This window comes from Amblyomma americanum, chromosome 2, assembly GCF_052857255.1.
Source record: "Amblyomma americanum isolate KBUSLIRL-KWMA chromosome 2, ASM5285725v1, whole genome shotgun sequence".
Taxonomy (NCBI): Eukaryota; Metazoa; Arthropoda; class Arachnida; order Ixodida; family Ixodidae; genus Amblyomma; species Amblyomma americanum.
The window spans coordinates 18,273,197-18,286,567 of NC_135498.1; the positions used below are offsets into that span (position 1 = coordinate 18,273,197).

At 44.3% G+C, this 13,371-nt stretch overlaps 1 protein-coding gene across 3 annotated transcripts in view; it reads left to right on the forward strand.

Moving 5' to 3' along the window:
* The first annotated feature begins 234 nt into the window (after positions 1 to 234).
* LOC144120711 (uncharacterized) overlaps positions 235 to 13,371 on the forward strand; it is a 36,941-nt gene continuing 23,804 nt past the window's right edge. For 2 of the 3 annotated variants that reach the window (XM_077653364.1, XM_077653366.1), the window contains exons 1-7: positions 240 to 412; positions 929 to 1,009; positions 1,633 to 1,757; positions 2,983 to 3,152; positions 6,365 to 6,418; positions 8,610 to 8,742; positions 10,332 to 10,447. In XM_077653364.1, the coding sequence (XP_077509490.1) occupies positions 396 to 412; positions 929 to 1,009; positions 1,633 to 1,757; positions 2,983 to 3,152; positions 6,365 to 6,418; positions 8,610 to 8,742; positions 10,332 to 10,447 (696 nt within the window). In that variant the 5' untranslated portion in view covers positions 240 to 395. Of the gene's footprint in view, positions 413 to 928; positions 1,010 to 1,632; positions 1,758 to 2,982; positions 3,153 to 6,364; positions 6,419 to 8,609; positions 8,743 to 10,331; positions 10,448 to 13,371 lie in introns of all 3 variants that reach the window. The other variant, XM_077653365.1, reaches the window with a different exon arrangement.

The following is a 13,371-nucleotide window of genomic DNA, read 5'->3' on the forward strand; positions in this document are numbered from 1 at the left end:
CTGTCTCCAGCTTATCGACGAATGGGGCGCACGAACTGTGAGAGCCAGGTCTGACTAGTCACCGACGTTGTGGGTTGTAACTATGACTGTAGCGTACAAGCCGTGCGAACTGAACTGCGAAGGGAATACTGCCTTTGTACTGCAACCGAAACCAAAACCGAAAGTTAATCCGCGCTCTCCTATGACGGTTTATGTTTCTATGACGACGCCGCAGCGACGCCACCAGTGTTGGCCATCTTAGTTGCGCGTGCGTGGGATGGCCACGCCATGGCGGTGTGGGTGTGCTTCGCGTTGAATTTCAACACTTGATGGACGGAACTCTGTGGATCACGGCGATGAACTCGACTTTTCGACCACATATACATGCCGCAAACACTGCTTGATAGGCTGCCTGAATGGCGCCTTCGATCAGGTATGCGCCCGCTCATTTTTCTGGGTAGCAGTTGACAGCGCGGATGGTTTCAGACATCACGGCGGCTATGTCATTGTACGAAGTATAACGAGTCTCTTGCTGAAAGTTATTAACCTTTCTTGTACCGAAGCCGTACTTAACGATTTTTAGAATGCGCAAATCGCTCATGTTTTGTTTTAAGTGTGTTCGTTATATCGCATTGACGTCGCCTTGACGCGATGTGCGTGGGCGTCGGGGAATCGCCAGAGATGCTGAACTTGGATCATACAGGCACTCCTGATCTCTAAAAACGACCTGTTCCTGTCATGCCGGTGGGCTGAAAACTCGCTCTGGCCCGATGCGTGGCAGCAGATTTCAGTATTTAGTTTTCAATATGCTCGTGAAGTCTGCGCGCATTTGCGCAAGTGAATGTGTCATAACCCCCGCATCCATATTGAACTTCAGTTCTTGAGCGTTCCTGTCTTTCTCATCAGTGCCTTGTGTCTGGACGTACAAGCGTTGTTATTGGCATTTCAGCAAAGAAGAATTAATGAGGAACTCCGAACCCCTTGTCTGGGATTTTGAAGCGTCTAGCAGCCAGAGCGATACCACACAAAGGTATGTTCAAAAGCGCGCGCAGTAAATAGTCTGCTACTCAAGTAAATTTGAATTGCGGTTAGAATTGGTTCGTCTAGCCCTGACAGTTCTTTATTGATGCACATCTTGGGAGAATCCAGCGCTTATAACTCGCTGACCGATAGCTGCTGCTTATCAATTGCTGCCAATGAGCTGAGGACTTCAGTGGATATAAGCAAAGTGGTGTTAGCACCTTGATCCAGAGAGAAAAGAAAAGGTTACAGAGCTTCTTAGCTACTGAGAATCTCGCACGATGTCTTTGAATGGTATTGTGCACAAAGTGGATGTGCATGCTGGGCTTACTGAACATGCATGTGTTAATGTTATAACCTTTGCTCAATTAGTTTGAACAGCATGGGTTCAAGGCCTCTAGCCTTGCATTACTTGTCAGCCAAGTGTGCTGTCTAGATCTCCTCGCGTTCAGGAGGCCAGGAAAGCGTAATGATTTCATGGTATACTATGATATAGAATGTCTATTTTTCAATGGTTACCACTGTATAGAAACAAGGGAAGTCAGGGCAGTTTGTTTTTGCTACACGTGCCTGAATATATGGCTTGTACATGGCTGCCATAAACACAAGTGGCTTTTGTGGTATGTTTTGCAGGCCTTGCGAGCGTGTGTGGACTGCTTTGAATAGCCGTCTTTGCAATGCTTCTGTCATCGTGCTCTCTGTCGCCACAGGACTCGCGATTCTGGTGAAGCTCCTGACAGACCTTCAGTTTGCACAGGGTGGGTGCATCATGAGCTTATTTGATGCAGTCCTAAACTAAGTGTTTTGATTACTACATTCCAGAAAACAGAAACAAATGTCTTGTACCAAGTACTGTATATTTAGTGATATGGCCATTGTTCTTGCAACACTGGAGTGTCAATGTCTGCCATTATATTGTTTTTCAGACACAGTGTGTGTTGCTTCAATTGCATTTTGCATTTCAACCATATATAGCATGCTTGAGCCATTGGTATATATACGTGAAATGACAAAATAAAAAGCAGTTACAGTTTATAGAGTTTAGTTATTTTTGTTATACATATCAGAATTCCAAGCGCTCACAGTCCTTGTTTTGCAAACTTCACCCTGAAAGATGGATGCTGCTACAGAAATATTTCACAGAGTATGAGTTGTGCTGCTCAGGCGTCTTCATTTTCTGGCTCCATATTTATATGTTTGGGTGTGTCATGGTACTGCGCCTTCATAACTGTTAGGATATTTTTTAGTGCATGCGGCATCAACTTTTTATTACAACGCATGCTAGCTGCTTCTTGATAAACTTGCAGTTGCTGCTGCAGACAGTGTTACTGTGTCTTACACAATCGCTGGAGGGGAAAACATGAAAAGCATTAAATCATTCATTTGCTTATAGTGCCATTACTATCAGTGCCACCAACAAGTAACAATGCCTAGACAATTAATTACTGCTGCTAGTCCACCGTGGAGCCTTGGCGAAAATGGTGCATAACTTGCACACAGCTGTAGTTTCCAATCCTAAGTGCTCAGTGTGACAGCCCTTTTTCAGCATTGATGATAGCTGTATACATTCCCGTTTCTTGGCTCATCCTTGAAAGAAAGCGGCTAGCTTGGCTGGTGGATTTTTCCTCTGTATCCTGTGTTTCCTGGGAATAAATTTAGTTGCGAGTTGTGTGCTTGCAGTGTAGCCTTTTTGCTACGTACCTACAGTTTTACCATGAATGGCACTCATATATTTTGTTGCTGGTATCGTTCACAACATCCAAAACATTTTGGACGAGATGTATCGAAGCGTTGTGTATTTGCACTGTGTACTGTGCTGCCGCTTTGTGTGTGCTACAATTTTTTTAACTTTTTTTCCTGGATCTGAATGGAGCTTCAGGAACTTGGTGATAAACTCGCTTTGTGTGATGTAATTGCTAGCCTGCGTTCGCTTTCCTGACTATGTGACTGAATGCTTTGTTTTTGTTGCTTCTCTTTCTTCAGATGCAGAACTCCAGCAAATGTTGCACAACTGTTCACTCAATCTCAGCAGCATTGGTGATGGTGGCAGGACTGGATCCCACAGTGCCTACCTGACTGTTGCGAAGCTTGAAGCATTTGTGGCTCTTCTTAGCTCACTAACTTTGGCTGTGCTTAGCCTCTTTTTGGCTGAGGTGAGTACAGTTCCCTGTGCCCAAGAAAATGTTGCACAGACATTGCAACACAGCACATCCACACTTTTTTCTTGTATTGCAACACAAGGGATAGTGCATCATGCTAGCCCCATTTTAGCAGCTTGATTTATACCCCTCTCATGACAAGTTTAAGGCCATTTTCAATCAGTCACATTTACGTTTAATGTCACTCGCTCAATGTCATTCGCACATTGTCACGTAATGAACTTTAGTGACACTTGCTGCATTGCACTCTTGACTCTTGCGCACTTGAATACACTTCATGCTGTTCATGTGCGCTGTCAGCTGCCCTGTGCGGAAAAAGGTCCTGTATAATGCCAGGTTAGTTTTTGATGCAAAAGCACTATTAGCCTCCTACCCCGCAAAAGCCCACTGTTTGCGTGAAGCCTATGAGAGTCATGAAAGGAAAGGAAAGGAAAGACAAGTAACTGGCTCCCTGTGTCAATGGACACCTCAATCACACTTTGAGCTAGGTGGTGGTAGTGATCGAGAGATGTGTGCTTCATGCATTGGCGTTGACAATGTTGTTGGAGAAACGCAGCACTAGAGCAATAGTCTGCTGGCGTTCATTGGGTTCATTGGCATTGGTGTTGACAACATTGTAGACTCTGCTGATTTTGAGGAAGGGAAAAGCGCATGACTGGCTCCCTTGGTCAGTGGACACTTCAGTGGTCAGTGTCCACTTGCTGAAAACAGTGCTTTGGCACAATGTTTCATGCTTAGCAATGCTATACCACCTGCTAATTTTTTAATGCAATAGCGTTAAAGGCCCCTTTATGCAGAAAATCTGGCGTCAGCGTTGTTGGGATCAGTGCTATCAGCATGATTGGCGTTGCCAGCACTGTGAGTGGTAAATAGGGTGGCCCATGCAGCCACCCTCGGGGAAGCAACCTAGGTCTTGTGACCTTATGGGGTCATCACAGCCTACTCATCGGATTGTGAGCAAACTAACCGCCCTGGCAGGTGGCAGTTAAATTAATGGTTGATCGCAAGAGGTTGCTCGGGAAGACCTATCGGTGGCAGCACCTGCCATCGCAGGGCTGTGGTGCATACCTTAACCGCTGCACCATTGCCCAAGGAGTGGTATGAGGACTCCCAGGGACATATGAATGTAAAGTTAAAAACGACTAATTCCATATATATGGGCATTAATGCTATCACTAATATCCTTAAGATGGAGCTTAAGTGTCCTCTCCAATTTTTTTTTAATGGAAACAGTTTGAAGCAGTGCTGATGTCGTCTAGCTCAAGCAGATGTGCGCTCATTGTACATGGACATAGCTGCTTTATAGAATGCTTTCCATGCCACACTTCATCCGCTTAATATCCAACTCGGTGACAGTGGCAAACTGGATGGCATCCTCTCTCTTGAGGCAAGTTGGTACCCCCATGCGGGGACCACGTGCTCATCAGCATGGGCTTAGAAGATTCTAGCACTGTGCCTAATATATCGTCCTGCACTTGTCACGTCATTGCTTGAGCAGATGCCGGCCTTGGACGAATAAGTGCGGAGATCGTTCCTTGCAGAATGGTGAACTAGGCGTCTAGTTGCGTGTGCATTACATAACTGTAGGAAGGTCCATACGCAACGACATTGTTCTTTCCTGTATATCTCTGTGCCCCCAGTGCGACACTTCATGCGGCATAGTACACTCGCTGGCAGCGATACTAAACTTGCCCTTTTGATGCACATGTGATGAAATGCTGTGCCATTCTGTTTACTGTTTTTCACTTAGTTGCTTCATGTCCGAGCCACGTACAATGCATGCCCCAAAATAGACTCTGGCACCTAGGCATTTCTACAGAAGGAAGAAGGATGCTAGCGCAGTTTCAAGCTTATGAAACCTTTTTTTACGGCTGATATTAGAATGTGCTGTGGGCATATGGGATCTGTGGGCCCAAACTAACAATATGAAAACTGGAAAATGTGCAACGCAAAGCAGTCAGATATGTTTTTAACTGTTGCATGTGGAATAAATCCCCCCATCTTTTCTTTCTATTGCTCCCCCTTTCTTTCTCTTTCCCTGCCCTTTTCTCACGCTAGCCGCTGCTCAGGTGCTTCAGGTTTCGATAGAAGATGCTGCAGCTAGCAATATCTTTTCCTTCCTTAATAAAGAGCCCCTAATAATAATCCCTATTGCAAACTTCAGGATTAGAATGGCAGGGTGTGCAACATTGTTGCGACAGATTAAGGTTGGTTTATGGAGTTTAACGTCCCACAGCGACTTAGGCTATTGAGAACACTGTAATAGAGGGCTTCGGATAATTTCAACCGCCTGGGGTTCTTTAACATGCACTCACATCACACAGCACATGAGCCTCTAGCATTTCGCCTCCATCGAAATGCGACTGCTGAGGCTGGGATTGAATCCGCACCTCTGGGGTCAGCAGCTGAGTGCCATAACCACTGAGTCACTGCGACGGCTACAGATTAAACTTATTCTGCTTATACTACATAATAAAGTAAGAATAGCATAGAAATAGAAATAAGAGTAGAAATAACAATAGAGGCAGGTATTTTAGTTGAGCCCGTTACTTACCACCCTCCCTGGTTCTATCACTAAAAAAAAGTGGCAGCATTTCCATGTAAAACGAGTTTTTCTATGTATACATGTTTTTTCCTCTCACCATCACTGAATGAAATTGTCTGCCAGTGAACGGGGTTGAGTGTGAGTCACTGAACTTTTTCTACAAGCCCTGAACAAATGATAAAAGCAGAGGACTCGTATGTATATTATTTCATTGGACGTGTTTTGCAATACTTGCTATATAACAAATAATTAAGGTGAAGAATGACATTAGGAAAAAGATGCTTGTTATAATGCAGAAAAGCATGCATATTGACATGAAATGAAAAACAGTGAGCATAGATTCGAATGCATCTAATTCGAGAGCTGTGTAAATAGGCTAGAGGCAGTTCAAATAAACAGTTATTTCACAAGGGAAAAAACTTGCATTTGAATATTTTAGTCTTAGTACAGCATTGAATTTTATCATATACGTGCTGCTTTTTCTACTCATCTTTGTGGTTACTTATACCGCAATGGGAAATTTTGCATATTATTAAACATTGATGGTCTAACACATGGACAATTTCCTGTTTGCATGATTGAGAGTCATTAACATACAACCGTTGTGCATTGCTTTTCTTATTTTGTTTTGTGATGGCTTTTTAATTTTTCTCCTTGCCAGGTGCTGCTGAGAGCAGTTGCTGGGAAAGCTAGATATTTTATGCAAGGACCTGAGGTGAGCACTTGAGACTGCACACAGCAAGCCACCTGGTAGTATGATTGTTCTGGTCAGAAATGACAAGCTTTCGATTTACGTTATCTGTCCTATTAGTATCATTTTCCCACACTTCTCTCACTTGCTGTTAGTACAGTAACATGATGTGCATGCATTTTGTGCTTTTGCCTCAACGTATAGCAATAAAATTATAAAATATTATACAATAATTGCAGCAAGTGCTTAAGCATTGAAAAGGTAGTTGCATCTTGAAGGGACAGCGTGGCAGCTTTCTAGTAGTACTTGGCCGCGCTGCTCATTTTTCTGTTGCATGGGTTGCTCCTGGTCAGCCTTCAGAGTAGGCTGAATTTTTGCTATTGCCACCTGTTCCTGGTGCTTTTCCTCAGTTTCTTGTTTCTTTTATCTTATCCTATTGTGGACACTGTGCCTGTTTTCAAACTGCATGCTTCTGCTGTTTGAACTGATTAATTAGGTGCAGCTCCTGCAATCCACGAGCTTCTGTTGCTACTGCTGCCACACTTCATTTTTGCCTGCTAGCTCCCACTGTTCTGGTTCTTAGTGAATTTCCTGTTACTGTGCTCAGTCTACTGCCTCAGCCCTTTGATGTGTTAGTCTTGACGCTTTAGCACATTTCATGTCTCCTCGTAGAGCAGAGCACTTACTTAATTTCAATTGTCACCACCCTATGTGGCTTCATACCACTGTGGCCAGGCTTGGCTGCCATGGGCTTGGTTATGATCTGCTACCTGCATTTTCCCAGTTTATGATTGTGGTTTTTAAGCATGCATGTTGAAAGCTGGACAAATGAAAGAGCTGAAAAACCTGGTTGTGAGAAAAATTAATATCATGGCATTTGAAGGCCCTTTAAGGAGCTTTAACATTGTTTTGTTGTTAGTTTTGTTTTACAGTGACAGCTGTTAAGGCCACATTTTTCGTTTCTGAGGCATCTATGTCAATGGCAGCGTAGCACGCCAGGTGCAACGTGCTACATTGATTGGTCTAAGCACGGTGTTGTGAATGATGTCACGAGTGCTGAGTAAGAGTCGAGCATCAGTTGTGCTTCATTTCTCCACTTCATGTGCCTTGGATGAGCTTGGCTCTTCAAGTCCTCTTGTCGCTGCAGCCAAACACGCTGCCAGAGCTGAGGTGTACTGTTGACGGTTTCACGATCAAGCCGTTTGAGCCGCCAAAGCAGAAGCAGAAACGTGCAAAAATAAAAAAAGTGCCGCTCCTATGCCTCTGCTGCCACCTCCACTTGTCATGACTGGTTACTGCACCTGGCTACTCCAACACTCTCTGCAAAAGGCATTCACTATCACTTACTGGTGGTGGTTATAAACTCAACAGACAATTTACACTCCTATCCAGAGTTACTAAACACTCGGACCGGCATCAGCATTTCATTCCACCTCGGTTGTCGGTGAAATTTGCACTACCACGTGTGACCGTCCGGTGTTTTTTCTGATTGGTCACATCAGAGGATGAAATTTGAAGTTTCCTCACATGCATATTGAGGTTTGGCTAGCATTCTTGCTGCAGCTGCTCTATGGACTGCATTCGTAAGTGCATTCAACAGTTTGAGTACACAAACGAGGTTAAATGTTGTATGTGATGTAGAATTTAGTGAAATCGAACATTTAATCTGATTGTTGGGTTCGCATGTTATGAGGAGACAAACTAGGGCTGTGAGATAATATTTTATATTCCCGTACTTTTAAAATGTAGAATTTGTAGCAGGAGAAAATAGATTAAAGGTCTGGGTGGAGCCAGGTTTCTTCCTTTCAGTTGTTAGAGTAACGCTTCTTTTTTTTTTTTTTACTATGCATTCATTATATTAAGTGAGTAGGAGTAACTGGCTTTGACAATGGTTGGACACGTCTTCTAAAATCACACTTAAATGAAAAGAAATGGTAAGATGGTTTTGCGATAATTGCGGTGGACCTTACTTATAGTTTGGCACTTTCAAGCACAGGTTTCATACTGATTGCGGCAATTGATTCAGTGTTGATCTGTGGAACAGTGCGTTGACAAGCTAACGCAAAGATATGTGGCATTCACTTCATTATGATCGGCACAAAACCTGGCTGTAGAATGTGTAGATCTGCCTGTGAATTAATATACTGTGACACCCTGCGTTCTAGTTTTTTGTCACAGCTTTGATGACGTGGTTTGTGGTGTGCTGCTTGTTCAGGTGCTGGACGCAGTGGTGGTGGTGGTGGCGTTTAGCCTGAATGTGGCTTCACGGGTTTCGCCAGACAAAGGCCGGCAAGCGGGGGCTCTGGTCATATTGCTTAGAGTCTGGAGAATACAACGTGTTCTTGACAGTAAGTACAATGTCATTCTGGCAGAGATCTGCTACACTTTATGTGTGACAGGAACAGTTGCCAGGTTGTGCATTGGCTTTCCTGTTGTGCCTGTAACGCTGTAATGGTTTTGGGGACGATACTTGTATGAGGCGTTCTGCGAATTCTTGAAGAGTACAGTGAATGCATGCATGCTTTGGGCCAGGCACTTGCCTTCATGTACTAACTATTTCAAAATGCACCCTTTATGCAAACGTCTGTAGTAAGATGGGCAACACCAGCAGTGCCGCTACAGTTTTATAGTATGGCTGTGGCTCAAGGTACATTAGACAGGCCTGGTGCATTCCCTTCTAAGGTATCTAGGACAGATCCAGTCAATGTGTTTCGGTGTTTTACATATCTCACAAAAATTTTTTTCATGCATGTTCGCTATCACGGGTATGTCGATGTGTGTCTGTCCATGACTGGCCATAGCAAAAGGCAGATTCTAATTGACATGATCACGTGGTGCGTGTCTCGCATGGTAGCATAGCTTGGAGGATGGCTGTTTCTGGGGTATGCCCTGAACATTTGATTCTTGCTTGGCAGTCTGCTTGATTTCATCCTCATGCGTCTTTGGATTACCATGCATCTACAAAGGTAGTTTCATTTTTGATTCAAGAATTTTAAATGGCCGTTGTATCTAAGTCAGAAATGGTTATTCACTGCCCGGAAAGAGTGATTGGCTTTTAGTGCGTGTACTTGAACTATGCGAGTAGTAAACTTTGTGTGTCCTGCGTTTGTGTCAAATACCATCTTCAAGTTGTGCCATTTGTTGTGCACCTGTTATTAGTATCATGGGAACTGCTCTGTTACTGCCTCTAATTTCCATCAAAATGTGGGCCACAAGATATTTGTGGCCGCGGCGTGCACTTGTAGGTTTGTTCCCTTTTTTTGAGCCGCCCTCCTTTCTTTGGGGTTGAGGGCACCTCAAAGCTGTTTGGTGATGGCTGATTGGGCTCTTCGGTTCGTGCTAAGCTCAAACTTGCATGGGTGTGAACTTCATGTAAGGAACTTTCATGTGAAATACCACTTGATGATCTGGGCTGCCGAGGGCAAAGTTTTGCCCGCGTCGCCAGCCTTACCACTAGGTTCCTCCAGGAAAGTCGTTCTTTGCCTGGAAGTGGCTCGCACACACAATTTATCATTGCTTCTTCCCCATGTACAGTGCTGTAGCATGTCTTCGCCACGCTATCACCTTTACTGGAGGTAGCTGGCTCTTTGTCCGGTAGTACAATGGGTGCTGATCTCACACAATCAGGCCCGAGTCTAGAGATTCATTCTGATTTGATTAGCTCACATGTAGCCCAATGCTATTAGGCATGGTACGATTTGACAAAGAGCTGGCCTCCTTATGCATGCATTACCTCTGGCAGCTCCTTAATTTGGAATGCTCGAGTTTAGCTATCGCAAGTTCAGTGCTCATATTTTTGTCATTGGCGTTCTCCGTCTTAGCTATGTTGCACTAAGCTACCCAGTTAACTGCCTTGGGCCCACTTTGCCCAGCAACAAAATGTAAGCACGTCTGTGGCAGTCACAGACCTCTTCAAGCACATTTTCCTTGCGTGCAGGCCTGGTGGATGTGGAGCGCACTCGCCTGAGCTATGTGCTGGGCGAGCAGGAGCGGGAGCGTACCTTAGCCCAAAACAAAGGCGAGCTGCTCATCCTCCGTGTTGAAGACCTCGAGGTGAGTGTCTCACACCTTGGAGGTGTTATTCAGTCACTCATTGCTCACAAAGCACATTCAGCCATAGAGCTCACAAAATTGCGTCTAGGGCAGAGAGGTGCTGCGGTCGTTCATCCACTGTGGGTAAGTGCAGGAATGCTGGGAAGTCCACACTTCATGTTTGGCCTAGCTAGTGTTTAGCAGGAAACATGCATTCTTTTATAACAGTAAGACTTTTCTCTAGGAAAACCTCCAAGAAATACTGATAGTTGGCATACGAGCTTAATAATAAGCATTCACATCTGTTAAATTTACTGATGAGTTAAAAAGAAAGTAACTGCTAAAGTAATTTAATCTGCACACAGTGAAAACCATTGCAATGTAGTCATAATTCCGTGGCAGAATCCAGGTTTCTAGCCTAACGCTAGCAAAGCCAGATACAGTAGAACCCCACTATAGTAAACTCTGTTAAAGTAAAAACTTGGATGTAGTAAAGCTGTGGTGCCATTTCACCTTCCACAGACAACTGTACATTTTTTTGGTTATAGTTAAAATTTTTTTTTTAAGAAACGGCTATAGTAAAGTGTGTGTGGTCGTGGCAATGTACTTCTTGCGGAATGATGAGATCGCCGCACGCGCGAAGTCTAGGATGGCGAGGCAAATACTAGATACTGAATGTGCTTTTTGACATGGCTTCACCACTAAGCTCGAGAGCTGCGGAGAGAAGCCAACTTTTTGAAGAGCATGAGATCTTGAGGTGAACCGTGCGGCGCGAACGGAAAAAAAAAATAAGGCTGACCATGAACGTTGAAAGAAGGCGGCGCAGGTCGCTGAGAAAGGAAAGCCAGTAAAAGTACAGTGAGGAGTAGAAAAGAGAGAAAGGGCGTACGTTCGTAGCACAGCAGTGCGAAGCACGGGGAAGCAGAGGCAAGAACCGGAGGAACTGCCTAAGCAGTTTTGCTGACCTTGACTTTGTCACATGGGTTTCTTTACTGCCTTTCAAATGACGCTGAAGCCACAGAAGACGACTCTGTGATCACAGAAAGCTTTGGTTTTCAGATGGACTCAAGCTCGCTTAACTTTTGTAGCCACGTTGTATCCGTGTAAATTTGGTACTTCCACGAAACATAAAGAATGTCGAAAACGTGATACCGTATGATAACTGATAATAATTATCACATAAAGGGATGATAAGAGCAGGATGCTACATATTTCTGAGCGTTTGTTTTATAAACCAACACTTTGTGCTTAGTAAGCAGCCAGACAGCATAGTCGAAGCCATGCCATTGCCAACAATTGATATAGTAAAGACCCTGATGTAGTAAAAATTTCTGCTCATCTGAGCTACTTTACTATAAAAGGGTTCTGCTGTACAGTAGAACCTTGATTATGGGTCCCCTGTTCATGTGATGGCCCGCATTTAACTACGAATTGGCTTGGTCCTCATGAATCTTCTATAGAGATAATTCATTAAAAGCCTTGATTATATGGCGGAAAAATATGCACACCCCGCTTTGTATGACGGCCGGCGGGAACCGACCGGAATGAGAAATGCTGGCGGAACACTTTATTGGCAGACGCGACATCAACCAAGTGGATTCCAGATAGGAATCAAGATGGAGACATGCACACAACGATGCGATCAAGTGCATGATGGCCTGTAATGACAGTTCTGCGGACAGCTCGGAGTCTGCATGTGCAACCCGTGGCCGTTGGTTCAAGGCGGCTCCTCGCCTAACCAGTGTTTCTGGGCGCTTTGGTGACGAAGGCATTAGGGAAATGATCTGTAGGTTCATACCAGCATGAAGTTATTGTAGAGGTGTTAACAAGATTAGACACCTCTATGATCATTGACAGCTAGATCGAAAGCGCTTTTCATTGGGGCTTCAGTGCAGAGTACGTTAGGCCTACTGAGCGAGCTAGGAGCGGGCAGCGTGCTGTCACCTGGCGGGCCGCACATCGCTGCACATCGCAGGCGAACATTGTTTTATTTTTTGTCTTATGATATGAATTCTTAGTTAAAGCACTGCTGCCTGCAGCCGCAGAGTGACAGCGGTTCTAGAGGCAGTCTAAGCTAAAACAGCTTAAATGTCACTGACCTGGTAAAGGTATTCCATGAAGGAAGGCAGACATGGAAGCTTTTATTCATGTATAACCATAGAAATCTGCTATTTATGTCTGCCATCTCTGAGGCTACATTAGTAGCTGCGAGGCTGTCTCGCAGCTACTGGAGCAGCCTGAAAGGCACGTTAGGTGCACCGAACCTGCTCTATTTGGTCCCGTATTAGCTCTTAACGTTACAGCTGTCTTTTTCTTTCCCATATCTCACTGCACTGTTCTTAATTTCGGTGTTGTCGTTAGCCTGCATGTTTCCGTTCCAGTAGGTTAGTATTAGTAAGATACAGATGAGATAGTTCAGTTCAGTCCATATTATTGCCATCTGAGTGCTTCTGAATGTTATACACTTTTTCACGTTAGTATAATAACCTTCTTAAATGAGAGTCAGAGAATGCCCTGGTGCGCTTCTTTTCACTTGTCTTTTTTCTATAGCACTGTTTTTGTACACCGTGAGTAAAACCTGAGTGAGCTTTGCAGCAAAACTCAAAGCCAACTCTCTGTGAAACAATGAGTTTTGCTGAAGAATCCTCTGAATGGTAGTTGAAGATGGTTGAAGCTCTGGAGAAAGCTGCTATATATTCTAATAGGAATGCGAAGGCGTTGGTGGTTACAGTTCGGCATGGGATGCATATGTATAGGACCAGATGGTGCTATGCTACCTACTGCAAACATTGTTGTGCACTTGCTGTTGGCGTTTAGGTAGGCTGGCAGCTTTTGATGAGTGGGTCTCTTGCTGACTGTCAGTCAGTTCACTTAAACACTCTGTTTGGGCATTGCATAATGTATAATTAACAGAGCCAAAAGTTTTCAATGAGCTAGTACCTTCC